This window comes from Callorhinus ursinus, unplaced genomic scaffold, assembly GCF_003265705.2.
Source record: "Callorhinus ursinus isolate GAN/ISIS: 27379988/994484 unplaced genomic scaffold, GSC_fseal_2.0 scaffold4, whole genome shotgun sequence".
NCBI classification, from domain to species: Eukaryota; Metazoa; Chordata; class Mammalia; order Carnivora; family Otariidae; genus Callorhinus; species Callorhinus ursinus.
The window spans coordinates 92,447,775-92,461,651 of NW_027397066.1; the positions used below are offsets into that span (position 1 = coordinate 92,447,775).

General features: G+C 41.1%; 1 protein-coding gene across 9 annotated transcripts in view; it reads left to right on the plus strand.

The window, feature by feature from the left end:
- ALPK1 (alpha kinase 1) overlaps positions 1 to 13,877 on the plus strand; it is a 119,674-nt gene that overhangs the window by 56,632 nt on the left and 49,165 nt on the right. For 6 of the 9 annotated variants that reach the window (XM_025874060.2, XM_025874057.2, XM_025874062.2 and 3 more), the window contains 2 exons: positions 2,072 to 2,303; positions 7,357 to 7,511. In XM_025874060.2, coding sequence (XP_025729845.1) covers positions 2,183 to 2,303; positions 7,357 to 7,511 — 276 coding nt within the window. In that variant the 5' untranslated portion in view covers positions 2,072 to 2,182. Of the gene's footprint in view, positions 1 to 2,071; positions 2,304 to 7,356; positions 7,512 to 13,877 lie in introns of those variants that run through there. The other 3 variants (XM_025874063.2, XM_025874065.2, XM_025874066.2) reach the window with 3 other exon arrangements.

A 13,877-nucleotide genomic window follows, 5' to 3' on the forward strand; every position in this document is an offset into this window, starting at 1 on the left:
ATATGGCACCAATAAAATATTACTATAAGCCTTTAGACAAAGGGGTGATGTGCTATTAAAATTATATTACAGTACAGTTTATTTCTCTGTGCATGAACTCTTCATATTTTCTTATTATATCCCTCTTTCTACCTGAAGTCCTTAAAAACAACTTGCAAAGAGAACCCCTTTCTTGCTTTTATTTGAAGAAAAGTGAATGTGTCTTATTCATGCATAGCTAATTTCAAGCAATGTTTGTTAACTTTCTCAGTCATCACCTGCATTTCTCAATCTCCGTACTAAGCTCCCATTCTAGCTACATCTCGCTTTTTTCAGGAATACTGGGAATGGAATGCCATTGCTACATGGCCTCTTGCTCATACTAGTCTACTAATTAGCTCTCTGACCAGCCCTTATTTCTTACTTCCTTTCGTAGAAAGGCAAGCTAATGGCCAGCTCTTACTACACAACATTGACTTAACACTTGAGCTAAAAAAGGGACATTGAAAACCATCTAGTCCAACAATCCAAACCATGCAGGAATACTTTCTGAAACATATTAAACAGAAGAGCGATTTAATTTATAGTTATGCTTAAATGCTTCCAGTAACTAATTCCTCACAATCTCACTTTCATGAATACTCTTTCAAGTAACAAGAATTTTGTATTCAAGTACTCTACTTGTGTTCTTCACCAACACTACACAATTGTTTTAAAGAAACAAGCCTGTAACATCCGAAAACTTAGCTTTGGCAGTTTATCCGTGTAAAGAATGTGTGTGTGTTTTAAAAATCCAAAGCATATGGACTATACCAGTCAGGTTAGAGTGAAAAATGAAAAGTGTAGGTTACACAAGCTCGTCTTTCATTCTGTGTTCCTGTTAAGTCTTAGAATAGAAAAAAAAAAAAAAGATAGAGAAAATGTTTTCTTGCTATTTAAAATTCAAAACTAGCTTCTCAAAGTGAGGCTTTTTTATCCCAACACCTACACAGTAATTCACTGCTTTAATATTTTCGATGATTACCTCATTGCAAGTATAAGCTGGGAGACAAAGAACAAGAGCCATCCATTTATCTGTTGCTTTCCTCCCTTTCAGACTCTCTTGCTTTGGCAATAAAGTTCAAGGTGCCCTATAAGAGTGTCTAAACCAGAGGGCAACTCCACAATTTATCCTGGCAAACTCAGGAAGAGTTTCTTTGTTTCCTTTGTTCATTGTAAACAAAACAAAAGGAAGTTCGTTTTGTTCACAATGTACATTCTTTAATAAACGGAAGACAGACAAAAAGATTTGTTAATCTAGTAACTTTCCGGTATTTATTTGCCAGGCATTTTTGTACTGTCATTAATTTATTTTGTTCTTGAAATTACCTTGACTGTCATAGATCATTACAGTATATTCATATTTACATATGAAATCTCTCTACTGTACATATGTTAAATAGCAATGTAAGTAGATTCATCCATCCATATGATAAATTCATCCATATGATAGATCTAGGAAATTGGGTTTTCTGAGATATCATTTCTCTGTTTTATTTGGCAAGGTGCCTGGTTGTGAAGAGCTTTAAATTTGGCATCTGTCATTGTCTATCTTGGTCCAAATTATATGATGCTAAATACAATGAAGAATACTTCACAGGGGAAATCAGTAGCAGGTTATAAGAATGGTAAACTTCATATCACCATGTGCTTATAACTGAATATTAGAACTGTTAGCCAGATGCTTCCTGTAGACTTCCAGAGAGACAGAAAGTGTGGTGTCACTGGGATCCAAAGGTACTGATGGGAAGTATGCAGAAGATACATAAATCATGGGGTATATTCATTTCATTTGGCTTCGTGGGGATTCCACTGACATCACTGTGGGTAACCAAGGTCTGCACCAGGAGCCTGTCCCTTCTGCTCTCTGACGCCTTCGAGGTGCTGCCCATCTAGACCAGGCCCTGCAGTAATTTCACACACTCCCCTAATAAAGTCCTCCAGGGCTGTCATGTATTTTCATGTGTTTGCCCTATTATCCCTCCCTGCTTGAGCCTTACAGATAATTGATGATGCTTCAGTTAATCATCTTTCTCCCGCTTTTGTTCCCCAGGTACCTCCGCCTTGAAGGGGCTCTTTTATTGAGAATCGATGTCTTCTTCTGGGTAATTGATCACCATAGACCCAGGGACACTTGACTCATCGTTGAGGAAGAGTGATCATCATGAATAATCAAAAAGCTGTAGCTACACTCCTGCAAGAGTGCAAGCAAGTGCTGGACCAGCTCTTGTTGGCGGCGCCAGATGTGTCGAAGGAGGACAAGAGCAAGGACCAGCAGTGCAGAGGTGAGGTCCTGACGGGAGGCACTGGGGGGAGGGAAAAGCCAGCAGGCTCGCGCTCAACTCCCCTGCCTGAACGACATGTTTTCATCTCTGCCCTGTTTTTCTTCTCTTGGCAGATGACCACCGAGAGATGAGTGGATTTCTAGGGCATGAATGGGACATGGGCTGCAGGCGGACGGGCAGGGGAGGAAACCCACTTTGTTGCAGTGAATTGCTGTCAGTTCTAATTTTCGGCTTCAGTAAACATGAGGCCACAAGAAAACAGTTTAGTTCAAGAAGAACAAAGGGTGCAAGTCTGCCGGTGCACGTAAATTTCAATTATTAAAAAATTGAAGCAACTTCTGAATAGTGGCCCATACTTTTTTTTTCAAACGAGGCTTTTGTGCCTCATCGGTTTCCATAGACTTCTATGGTTTCCATAAATATGTCATCTCATTGGTCCAATCTCTCTTTTTCTGATTATCGATACATTTCTCATGCTGTATTCACATGCTGTTTGTAAAATAAATCTTCTCACACTGATAAATACTGATTGCATTATTATCAGAATTGAATTGGCCTTTTGCTCATTTCATAGTTTATGCCATTCACAGTTTTAGATAGGTCATTGTTTGGGAAGTTTTGATCACAAAGTCTGGAAAGTTGAAGTATTTCTTATCTCCCCCATAGCCAGTTTTGAAGAGAGAATCTTCTTTCCTTAGATTTCTTTATAGCATTTGAATAAATGTTCCTCCATTTCTATAAGTGTGTCCCTTTTATGTGCTTTTAATATTTTTCTTTGTATTTTTAGTGATTTGCTATTCCTTGCAGAAATAAGATGATCACATAAAATGCACACTCCCCATCTCTTTTGTTGTTGATGATTATGTAATGGGGAAAGGCTCTGGAGAAGCCTTTCCCTCCACATTCTTGTATATGGGCACACACATTTTTTACAGAGGCACTTTTAGGTACCTATGGAGGTCTTAAATTTTTCTAATCTGTCATTTATGCACCTTTCAAGATAAAATGCCGTATGTCCCATTGTTTCACAACACCTCAGTTTATGCGATTTCCTTATTTACTAACCAGATACACCGCTGTGTGATTTTGCTAGCTAGTTCTATGTGCCCATCAGCCTGAGCACACACTGGCAGGTGTTAGCCCCTTGTCAGGGAGCGGCAGGTACTTAGCACCTCCAGAACATGCTGCAGCTCTCCCCAGGGGCAGTGTGTTGCGTTCTATCTACTGAAGTTTCTCCTCCTGTCCTTTTACTACATGACATCCTTTGTCTACTCAGCCCAAATTCCTTTAAGTTTTGTGTTCTCCCTCGTGAAAACTCAGAGCCCCCAGTTGGATAGCATTTTCTTCTTTTTCTTCCCAAGTGCCATAGAATAGGAGAAATAATCAGTTTAGTTCCAGATAAGGCACATCAGGGCCACAAAATCACTCAATTAGCAACGGCCCTTCAGGTAAGCTGCTTGGGGAAGGAAGTGATCAGAGAGGCAGTAGAGGGTACTGCTCCGTCAGGGGCTGACTGATGGGCTTGGCTGAATCTGATAAGCCAATGGGGGAGGAAATCTACGCTGAGCCATTGGCAATCTTAGCATTAATCCATCCCCATGGAGGCAAGCTGCGGGGTCGACCCCACGCGCCATCAGTACAACTAAATGCAGTCCAAGCACCGAGTTCTTCCCTCAGCAGGTGATTTCTGAGTAATACTGGTGGGCGGGTTGTGCTGTCGCCAAAGTCGTCGCTTGCATGTACTCCAAGGGAAAGACATTAGTACAGGGTCACCTATGGTGACAGGACAAGTCAGAGGACTTGAACATGATCACTGTGATTTTATTTTTTCCCTTCCTCCTCTCCATCCTAACCTCTCCCCTCAGAAATTGTCCTTGTCAGCATGGGAGACTACCCTTAGCAACTTCCTCAGAAATAGAGAAGGAACTGAAATCTAAACACAGACACATTTTTAAAATGTATTTCAGAGGCATCACTTATTTCGGTATGCCACACTGGACTCTCCATGCTCTGGCATGATCCGCAGGGAGAGGGTGGAATGGGGAAGGGAAAAATGAGTTGTGTAGAACAGATTTTTCTCTGTCACCATGAAAAAAAATTGAAAATATTTAAACTATTCCGTGCCAATGTATGGTGAAACTCTTTGAATCTAGAAATCAGATTCCTGTTGTCATTTGACTACTCATTTGACTCCTGAGCTTGATACTCTTGGACAGAATGCCCAAATAATTTGTCAATCAAATGGGATACTTGAGAGCGAGAAGGGGCAATATAAAGAAGTCCACTAGGGGGGCGCCTGGGTGGCTCAGTTGGTTAAGTGACTGCCTTCAGCTCAGGTCATGATCCTGGAGTCCTGGGATCGAGTCCCGCATCGGGCTCCCTGCTCAGCAGGGAGTCTGCTTCTCTCTCTGACCCTCTTCCCTCTCGTGCTTTCTATCTCTCATTCTCTCTCTCTCAAATAAAATAAATAAAATCTTAAAAAAAAAAAAAGAAGTCCACTAGGAACACATAGGACTGTCCTAAGTGAACAAGACTTAATAGTCATCCTATTCTTGACTATTTACAAATATCATTTAAGTAACTTTCTTTAGGGGCACCTGGGTGACTCAGTCGGTTAAAGCCGCTGACTCTTGGGCTCAGCTCAGATCGTGATCTCAGAGTCATGGGATCAAGCCCTGCGTCGGCCTCTGCGCTCAGAGTGGAGTCTGCTTCAGATTCTTTCTCCCTCTCCCTCTGCCCCTTCTCTCTTTCAAATAAATAAATAAAAATCTTAAAAAAAGAGAGAGAGAAATTTTCTCTACATAAATATATTGGAACACTTTTGGCCGTCAGAGGGCCAGGCTTCCTAGCAGATTATGACCACGTGGGTCCCTAATGCCAGGGCTCTGCTTCCTTTGGAGGAGTGCAATCGCACTGCACAGTCAGTGTTCAGTAGGTCCGGGCTGCTGAATCAGAGAGCAATGATTTCAGCGTGGTGTTTGTAAATCATCCTCAGGAGTCGGTAAGGATTGCTCGCTGGTGTGGCCCATTCGATATCTCCTCAGTGCCAAGCAATGTTTCCCCATTAGCAGTCTTCCCTACGTTTGCGCAGTTGGTGGCAAGGACACAGAAGGGCATCGTGGACTAGGGCAGAGTTAGGTCTTCTTCCTCCTTTTCTTTTTGTTTTTTACTCTCTCTGTCATATCTCTTTTGTCCTGTTTAGCATGTTTCATGTAGATATAAGACTAATCCTTCTTTTAACCATCATGGTGTGATTTGCAACAGTGACAAGACATGATGTCTGTCTTCGGGGAACTCACAGTAAAATGAGAGGAAAGTGTGATGACGGAGCAGTGGGATGAACACTGAAAGGCCATGCATTTTGGGGTTTGGGAGCACTCAGGAGGGACATTTTAATTCCACAGGGTGGTCATGGCAGGCTAATGAGAAGTAGTCATGTTTGCATTGAAGCCAGTGAGCCTGAGATTGATCATGAAAGGACTGGGGGAGGGCAATGCAAAAGTGAGGACAGGAGATACAAAACCATTAAAGAATTTTATTCAGGGCAATGGCCTGGTCTATCTTGTGTTTTAGCAAGATGGGGATCAACAACAGTGTGGAAGTTGGAGTGGTTGGGGCAAGATAGGAAACAGTGGTTCAGACAAGAGTTACTGATAATGAAAAGGAGGAAATGGATTTTAGGATCTACAGAATTTGATAACCAGTTAGGTTGAGGGGCAAGAAAGAGCAAACAGTCTAGACTGACTTCTAGGTTTTGTACTTGGGTGACTCAGTGAATGGTGGTAGCATTCATCAAAATAAAGAATAGAGAAACAGATTTAGAAAAAAGATGGTGAGTTCAGCTTTAGATACTTTTTTTAAAAGATTTTATTTATTCATTATTCATTTGAGAGAGAGAGAGAGAGAGAGAGAGCACACGCAGAGGGGAGAGGCGAGGGAGAGGGAAAAGCAGACACCCCACTGAGCAGGGAGCCCGATGCAGGGCCTGATCCCAGGACCTGATCCCAGGACCTGGATGGAGATCACGACCTGAGGTCAAAGACAGATGCTTAACCATCTAAGCCACCCAGGCACCCCCAGCTTCAGATACTTTTGAGTATGAAATGGCTGCAAGACAAGCACCTAGAGCTTTATAACAGGCAGTCATATAATCAGGTCCATAATCCTGAATGCTGGGGCTTCACATGTGCTTCAGCATTCAGAATTTTTCAAATGTTAGGAAGGTAGTATGGTGCAGGGACCATCTGTTATATTCATACTCCAGCAGAAGCTGGGGCAGCATCTAGAGTCAAACATTAAAATTTTTGCAACAAAACTTTTGGCTAATCTCACTAAATAAGATAAACAAGCCATAAAGAGCCTCTAGTCAATTCAAGTCTGGTTAGGGTGCCAAACTTAAGAAAAAACATTCTAGTTTCCCAAGCTTTTTAGGTTTTCCACGTTTGGATAGGAGGTCATGGACCTCCGTAATTAGGTGTGGAGCCCAGGAAGAGATCGAACGTATCTACTAACATGAAACAGGGCCATTTCACAATAAATTGGTACCATTTCAAATTTTATTTGGGTTTTTTTTATTAATCACCTATATTCAAACGTAGTCCGTAGTGAAAGTATGCAATGAAGTGAGGTGAGGTCTTGGAGAAGTAAAAAGAGGTTGTACAAATTGACTTTATGCCTTACCCAGCTACCACAAGTCCCAGATGTCATTCCATCTCAGTCCCTTTCTCATTTTACAGGGAAAATAATATTTCCTTCATTCCTTTCTCTGATTCTTCATGCAGAGATAGTCACTGAAGTGCTTTACTTCCTGCTAAAAACCTTTCTTAATGCCTGACTACCCCAATTTACCTGAAGGGCAAAGTAGACCAGGGCCACCCCTGACAGATAGCTTTGCGCTATTATTCTTTGAGTCAGAACCACCAGCTTTAGACCGGCCAGCAAGAGGTAGGAAAAATGTTTTTTTGCCGCCACTGAGGTGCTTCATCATAACATTGGTAACTCAACAGCCTTTTCTTTGACTGCAATTTCCTTACCTGAACTCTGACCTTTTCAGCTTCACTCCCCAGCGAGTTAAGGACCCTGATCCAGGAGGCAAAGGAAATGAAGTGGCCCTTCGTGCCTGAAAAGTGGCAGTACAAACAAGCTGTGGGCCCAGAGGACAAAACAAACCTGCAGGATGTGATTGGCGCCGGGTTGCAGCAGTTACTGGTAGGGAGAGCCCCACCACCTGTTCCTCTGACACCCCCAAGTAAGGCATTTAGCCTCTAAGTGGTCTAATAGATTAAATTTCTTTGAAGCATAAGACAGCCCCTACCCTTATGGTCGGCTCTGCCAGATTGACTAATGTGGGGAAATGGCTTTTAGAAAGCATCGCCTGCCTATAAGACCTTCCGTTGGAAAGCCAAGTCAAGTAAAAGTGGAGAAGGGTGGTCAGTGGGTCTAGTGAGAAACCTGTCATCCTGAAATATTTATTATATCCTTGGTAGGCCAGAAGCAGTAGTTTTCTTTCTGCCATGGCTCGTAACATTTTTATTTTGAAATGCTCCTTTTTTAAAGTTTATTTCGTCAGTTTACATGAGAATGTGTTTTTGGGTCATCCCAAAGTAAATGTATAGATATTGTCTTTGCCTATCAAAACAGAAATCTGGGAAAGTTTCCCTGATCCACATACATATAATGGCATCTTTGGAGGCTTAATAGAATAACAAAACCCCCACTTTTCCTACACCCTTCCCCCCAAAAATAAACAGACTGGGGTTAAGTAGACTGGGGGCTGCAGGCAAAGGAAAGTGAATACTTGGAAAGAATGCAGTGGTGAGTCAGGGATTTTAAATCAGCAGGCTTGACATAGGTGGAAAAGCCGAATGGAATAAAAACTATAATTTGTGTATCACTGTGGATTTTACAAAGCGCTTGCACATGCATCACCTCATTTAATTCTCAAAATGGCCTTCCAGTGATTATTACCATTATCATCCCCATTTTACAGATGAGGAAATTAAGGTGCAGGGAGATGAATGTGCCCAGGGGAACAGACCAGTGAGTGGTAAAGCTACTCTTTCCTCCAACTCACTGCCAATTTGCCCTCAGGAAGCCCCAACTAAAGAACTCAAAAACACAGGTAAAATCCCTGAGACTTGTTTACCCTAAAGCAAGTTGGAGGCTGTCCAGCAGAGCTTCCTGCAATGTTGGAAATCTTCCATAGCTCTGCTGCCCAGTACATTAGGCCCTGGCCACCTGTGGCTTTCCAGCACTTGAAATGTGGCAAGTATGATTGAAGAACTGAATTTCTTAGTATTATTAAATTTTTAAAAATCAATTTCTATATAAATAACCACATGTGAATAGGGCTACTATTTTGTTGAACAGGGCAGTTCTTCAGCAGTGATGCTTAAAATGAGCCCTCACAGCAGCAGGTCTAGATTACCTGGAAACTTGTGGGATATTCAGATTCTTGGGCCCCATCCTAGTCTTACCAAGTCAAAAACTCTGGGGCTGAGGGTGTAACAATGAGCATTAGACAAGCCCTCCAGATGATACCTGTGCATGCTAGAGCTTGAGAACCAGTGTTCTAAAGGAAAGAAGAGGTTGAAGAGTGAGGGGGGAGGTCAGAGAGCCTGACCAGGTATGTGAGGGGAGAAGGGGCAAGGTAAGGGGTAAGGGAGGTTGCAATGTGAAGGTTGCAGGAGACCAACGATAAAAGCAATCTCCTTCCCATCGATTCCAGGAACTTGTTTAGACTGGGACCAAGTTCCTGAAAAGCCAATAGTTGCTTTACCTGCTTGGAAAGCCTTGTGTGATTCGGCCGCCAGTGGTATAGAACTTTCAAGGCTTCCAAGGAAGGTGAGAACAGGATAGCTTCACAGAAGGAGGGACCCCTGCTTTGACCTGTGGGGCTCAGAAAGTTCCTCTGAATTTCAAACATAGGCTGAGAGAGGGAGACACAGCACATCACCATAACCAGGGTTTTACTCCTCTGGGTCCGTCCCACAACCACCAGATCCCCCTCCCTGCGTGCAAACCTGATAGTGACTTTGTTGAAAAACTGAAGAAGGTATTTTGAAAACTTGGTCTTGCTGCATTTGGGGGTTAATGTGAGTTGGGAGACAAGCTGCTCATAGTTGTTAGACTGTTTTAAGAGTCCATTTATTATTCCTTCTACTTTCCCTCTCTATACTACACGGATGTCACAGTTGGGGGAAATAGAGACATCGGGAATTTAAGATGTTTATGTCCAGCTCACAAGATCACTAGTGGCAGCTCTAAGAATCAGTCCATTAGGCTTCTTTAGTCCCTGTTGTATTTAACCTGGGAGCTTTTTGAACTCTGAGCATCATTTTCTTTAGCTTCCCCAGCAAGCTATAAATTAAGTAACCACACCCCCCGAAGACTCTTAGGATGCTTTCCTATTGTGTCAGACCCCAAGTGCACAATTACTAAACCACTCTGTTTTGTAAATACAGAGAACTATAGCACTCTGTGAACTCGCGAGACTTTTGATATCTTAGCTTGTCAAAAGTATCTCAAGTGAATTCCATGATTTGTTGTTGTCCCATTATCCATTGATTTCAATATATACTCTACTGAAGCTGGATGACTATGTTTTAATAATCAATTAATTATGAGCTTCTGTTCTTGCATAAAAAATTAGTCAAAGCCTGCTGACCTTGTCTTTTCAGCCAACTTATCTCTTCTTCCAATTTTTTCACAAACCTAAACTTACCATGGTTTTCTTTGCCTTGAAAGGAATCCTTCCCATATAAACTTTCCCCTCTATTTTTAAAATTTGCAATACACTTAGAGTGTAAACCCTGTTAAGTTTAATTTAATTAAACTTAATTCCAGAAATAACAGATCAAAGTTAACATAGAATTCTGCTGAGTGCCTGAGTTGGTGAAATTAAGAGTCATTTATAATGTTACTCTCTTGGGCTGAACTTAAACAAGTAAAATTATGTGTTTTATGCTTTGCTTTCTGTTCTCCACAGCCTCCCCCATTTCCTCCCTCCCTGTGCACCCCCCCTCCTACCCCCCAACCCCAATCTTTTCTCCTTTGGTGTGTGGCCACAGACAGAAATTTATGGCAGGGGCCAACCTCCTTTACACTCCACACAAAGCTTGCTGACTTGAGAGAGTTTGTTCCCTCTCTCCCAGAAAAAACACCTGCAGTACGCTCCCCAAGAAACCTGGAGAGATGGGAGATTAATGTGGCTGTAATAGCTAGGCAGTGTTTTTGGTATTATGCCCTCTCCCCAGGTAGATGGGTCTTTTCCGAGATGATACCAATTATTTATTGCTGAAACATCTGTTGATAACTGCAGCTGCCCTATGAAACAAAGCATATCATGGGGTCACAAGCTATAGGGACCTAAAATCCTACCTCATGCTAGTTTGAGACTATTCAGTAACACCCTCAAGTCCATGGGTTACCGTCATCTTTAATGTCTCATCATGCCCTAGAAAATACTTTGTAAACACTGCACTGCCCTGCCCTACAGGCTTTGAAGTATTATTTCATCTTCATCGGTAATTTATATTCCAGTGCCATTGTGCTGTGGGAAAAAGAGGGGGAACCTTTTTTGTTTTCCATTTAATTGTATATAGCCTGACACTTTGACCTGTATTATTAGTATTAGTCAGAAAAAGGATTTTCTCCCTCTCTTATTTAAAAATAAAATTTCAAGGGAAAGTAAGCGCTCCTTCAGCTCTTTTCACTCAAAACAATGTTTACACTCTAAGACGGAAAGATGAAAAGCACAAGCGATTTTTTTCGAGTGTTGGAGAAGGGCATTTCAGTTTTTGAAAGAGAACAGTAAGGCCGTTATAAATATCATGCAGCTAAACCTTTGATGGATTTTTTTTTCCAAAAAGTATTGAAGGCATTTACCGTTAGCCTCTGTTTCGCTTGCTTTTAGGCGGGCACAGTAGAGTTCTTCCTAGTAAATCTATCCTTGCTTCTGAGATGCTAGGGAATGATGACTCCAGCCTCAGGGTAGATGCCACCTTTTGTAATTTTTCCAGTAACTTTTATGCTTCTAAAAAGGATAATTTCTGCACAATTAAAGAAAATATGAAAATAAAACTTTTAAAAAGGAGATAAAGGACATGTTTGGATTTGCATGTCTGTGACAGTTGAGAGCAAGCTGGGCTGCCAGGCTAAGAAAAATTGTTGGATAGGCCCTGGTTTTGAGCATTCCCTGCAGATTTGGGGGTCCTGACCTTGGTGAGCAACTGGCCTCTCCTCAGTGGAGGGAGAAATCCTAAATTTAGTGTGGTGCCTCTGTAAAGAGATATACGGTAATTTTTAGAGGTTGGCTAACGTCAAGTCCAGGGAGATGGAACAGTCTCAGAATGAGGATATTTTTTCCATTTTCTTTTCAGCTGTATAACCATGAAAATGGTTAATCTGATAAGCTTTATTCACAAGTATTTTTGGAAATATCTGTGCTACCTTGCAGTAATTTGAAGAGAGATAAAGGAAAAAAAAGATCAGTTGTTTTTGTATGCTATCTTGGGTAAAAAACCTTTGTGGATGAATAAAGTTTGATATATTTAGCTTCCAGAATATTTTTCTAATATGTCTCTTCAGATAATCTTGGTGCCTTTAACTTGTTGATATTTTTATTTTTAAACTACTTAAATATTAAGGAATCAAAAATTAAAACATAAATAAGCACAAATAAATATAAGAGTCGGTCATTACAATATTGTGGGGAGATGTTTTAAAAATGTCTAGTGTGATTAGTCTAAGAGCAGAGAGGGGCAAAAGAGTCTTTACCAAAAGCTAAGTATAAATTTATTAGGAAATGAAAAGTCAAGTTGAAGAAAGATACATGATGTGAGGATTAGGTAAGGTGAGAGTCTATCCCTGGGAACAATAAAATTCCCCTCCATGAATAAGTTCTGGGCTAAAGAGGTTCTTAAAACTAATTTAAGACACATTTATTTCAGGTACCAGTTTTCATATTAAAAATAGAGAATTCAAAAGCAGTAATAGGTGATTTTTGGATTATGACTCTTTCAGCAAGTGATTTTTTCTGAATGAAATTTTCGTCTTTAACTATGTGCTTTGGGGTTTTAATAGCTAGATCTTTTTCATCAGGATGTAAAAGACAAAATGAATGCAAGCTGCAAATTCATTCATTTATTCAGAAAAACTTTATTGAGTATTAACATGTGCCAGACATTTGATATATATAGAACACAGAGAGATGCAAAAGAAATAGAAGACCTAGTTCATGTTCTGGGAAAGCTACCTGAATGAAAAGATGAGGCAACCAACACTTTGTCAAAAGACCCGCTTGTTGGAAATGTTCCTCCCATTTGTTGACCACCTAATATGTGGCAGGTGCTCAATACATATTCTTCTCTCTTTTTTTTTAATTTTTAAAAAGATTTTATTTATTTATTTGAGAGAGAGAGAGTGAGCACAAGGTTGGGGGGGAGGGGTAGAGGGAGAGAGAGAAGCAGTCTCCCGGCTGAGCAGGGAGCCCGATGCGGGTCTCGATCCCAGGACCCTGGGATCATGACCTGAGCCAAAGCCAGAGAGTTAACTGACTGAGCCACCCAGGCGCCCCCATATTCTTTTAATTCTTACAGAGTTAGCCATATGACCTGTCTTAGCCAATGAAATGTGATTAGAAGTGACATATTCCAGTCCCAAGCAGAAGCTTTATAAGCCACCGTGTAGTTCAACCATTGGGAGTTTTCCTTTGTCTCATGAACAAGATAGTGGCTATTCCCTCAGCCTGGATCCTGAAAAGGGCAAGATACTTGGAGAACAAAATCTCAGAGTTAGAGCCAAACTGCAGCCAATGCCAAATATGAACAACAACCAAAATAACTTTGTTATTAAAGGCACTGAAATTTTGAGGTTATCACAGTCTTACCAAGTGATATGGGTTGATTTATTCCCCCACCAAAATACATCGAAGTCCTAACCCTCGGTTCCTTGCAATATGACTTTATTTGAAAATAGAGTCGTTGCAGATGTAATTAGTTAAGATGAGTTCATACTGGAGTAGAGTAAGCCTTTAATCCAATCTGACTGGTGTGCTTGTAAGAAGATGGCCATGGGAAGACACGGAGATACAGAGAGAATGCCATGTGAGGATAGAAGCAGAGAGTGGGTTATGCAGCTACAGGCCAAGGAATGTCAAGGATTTCTGGCAACACCAGAAGCTGAGAGAAAGGTGTTGCAAACTTAGAGAGAGCATGGTCCTGCTGACAGCCTGATTTTGGACTTTGAGCCTCCAGAACTTTGAAACAACACATCTCCATTGCTTTAAGCACCCAGTTTGCGGTGCTTTGTTTTGGCAGTAACAGGAAACCAATACACTAAGGGAAAGCTGGCTGAGGTACATGTGAAAGATAATGAAGCAAGAAAGCTCTCAAACAACTTCAAGATTCTGGGATGTGGTCCTATGCCTCTATAGGGAAGAAGGCAAAATAAACCACAGTCCACAATCAAGAACAGAATTTGTTCAAAAGAACATTTCAACAAAAGTAGTTTCTAAAAGAAAAAAGAAAGTAAGGTGTAGTATTTACTATATTATTTCATCCTTAAACATGACTG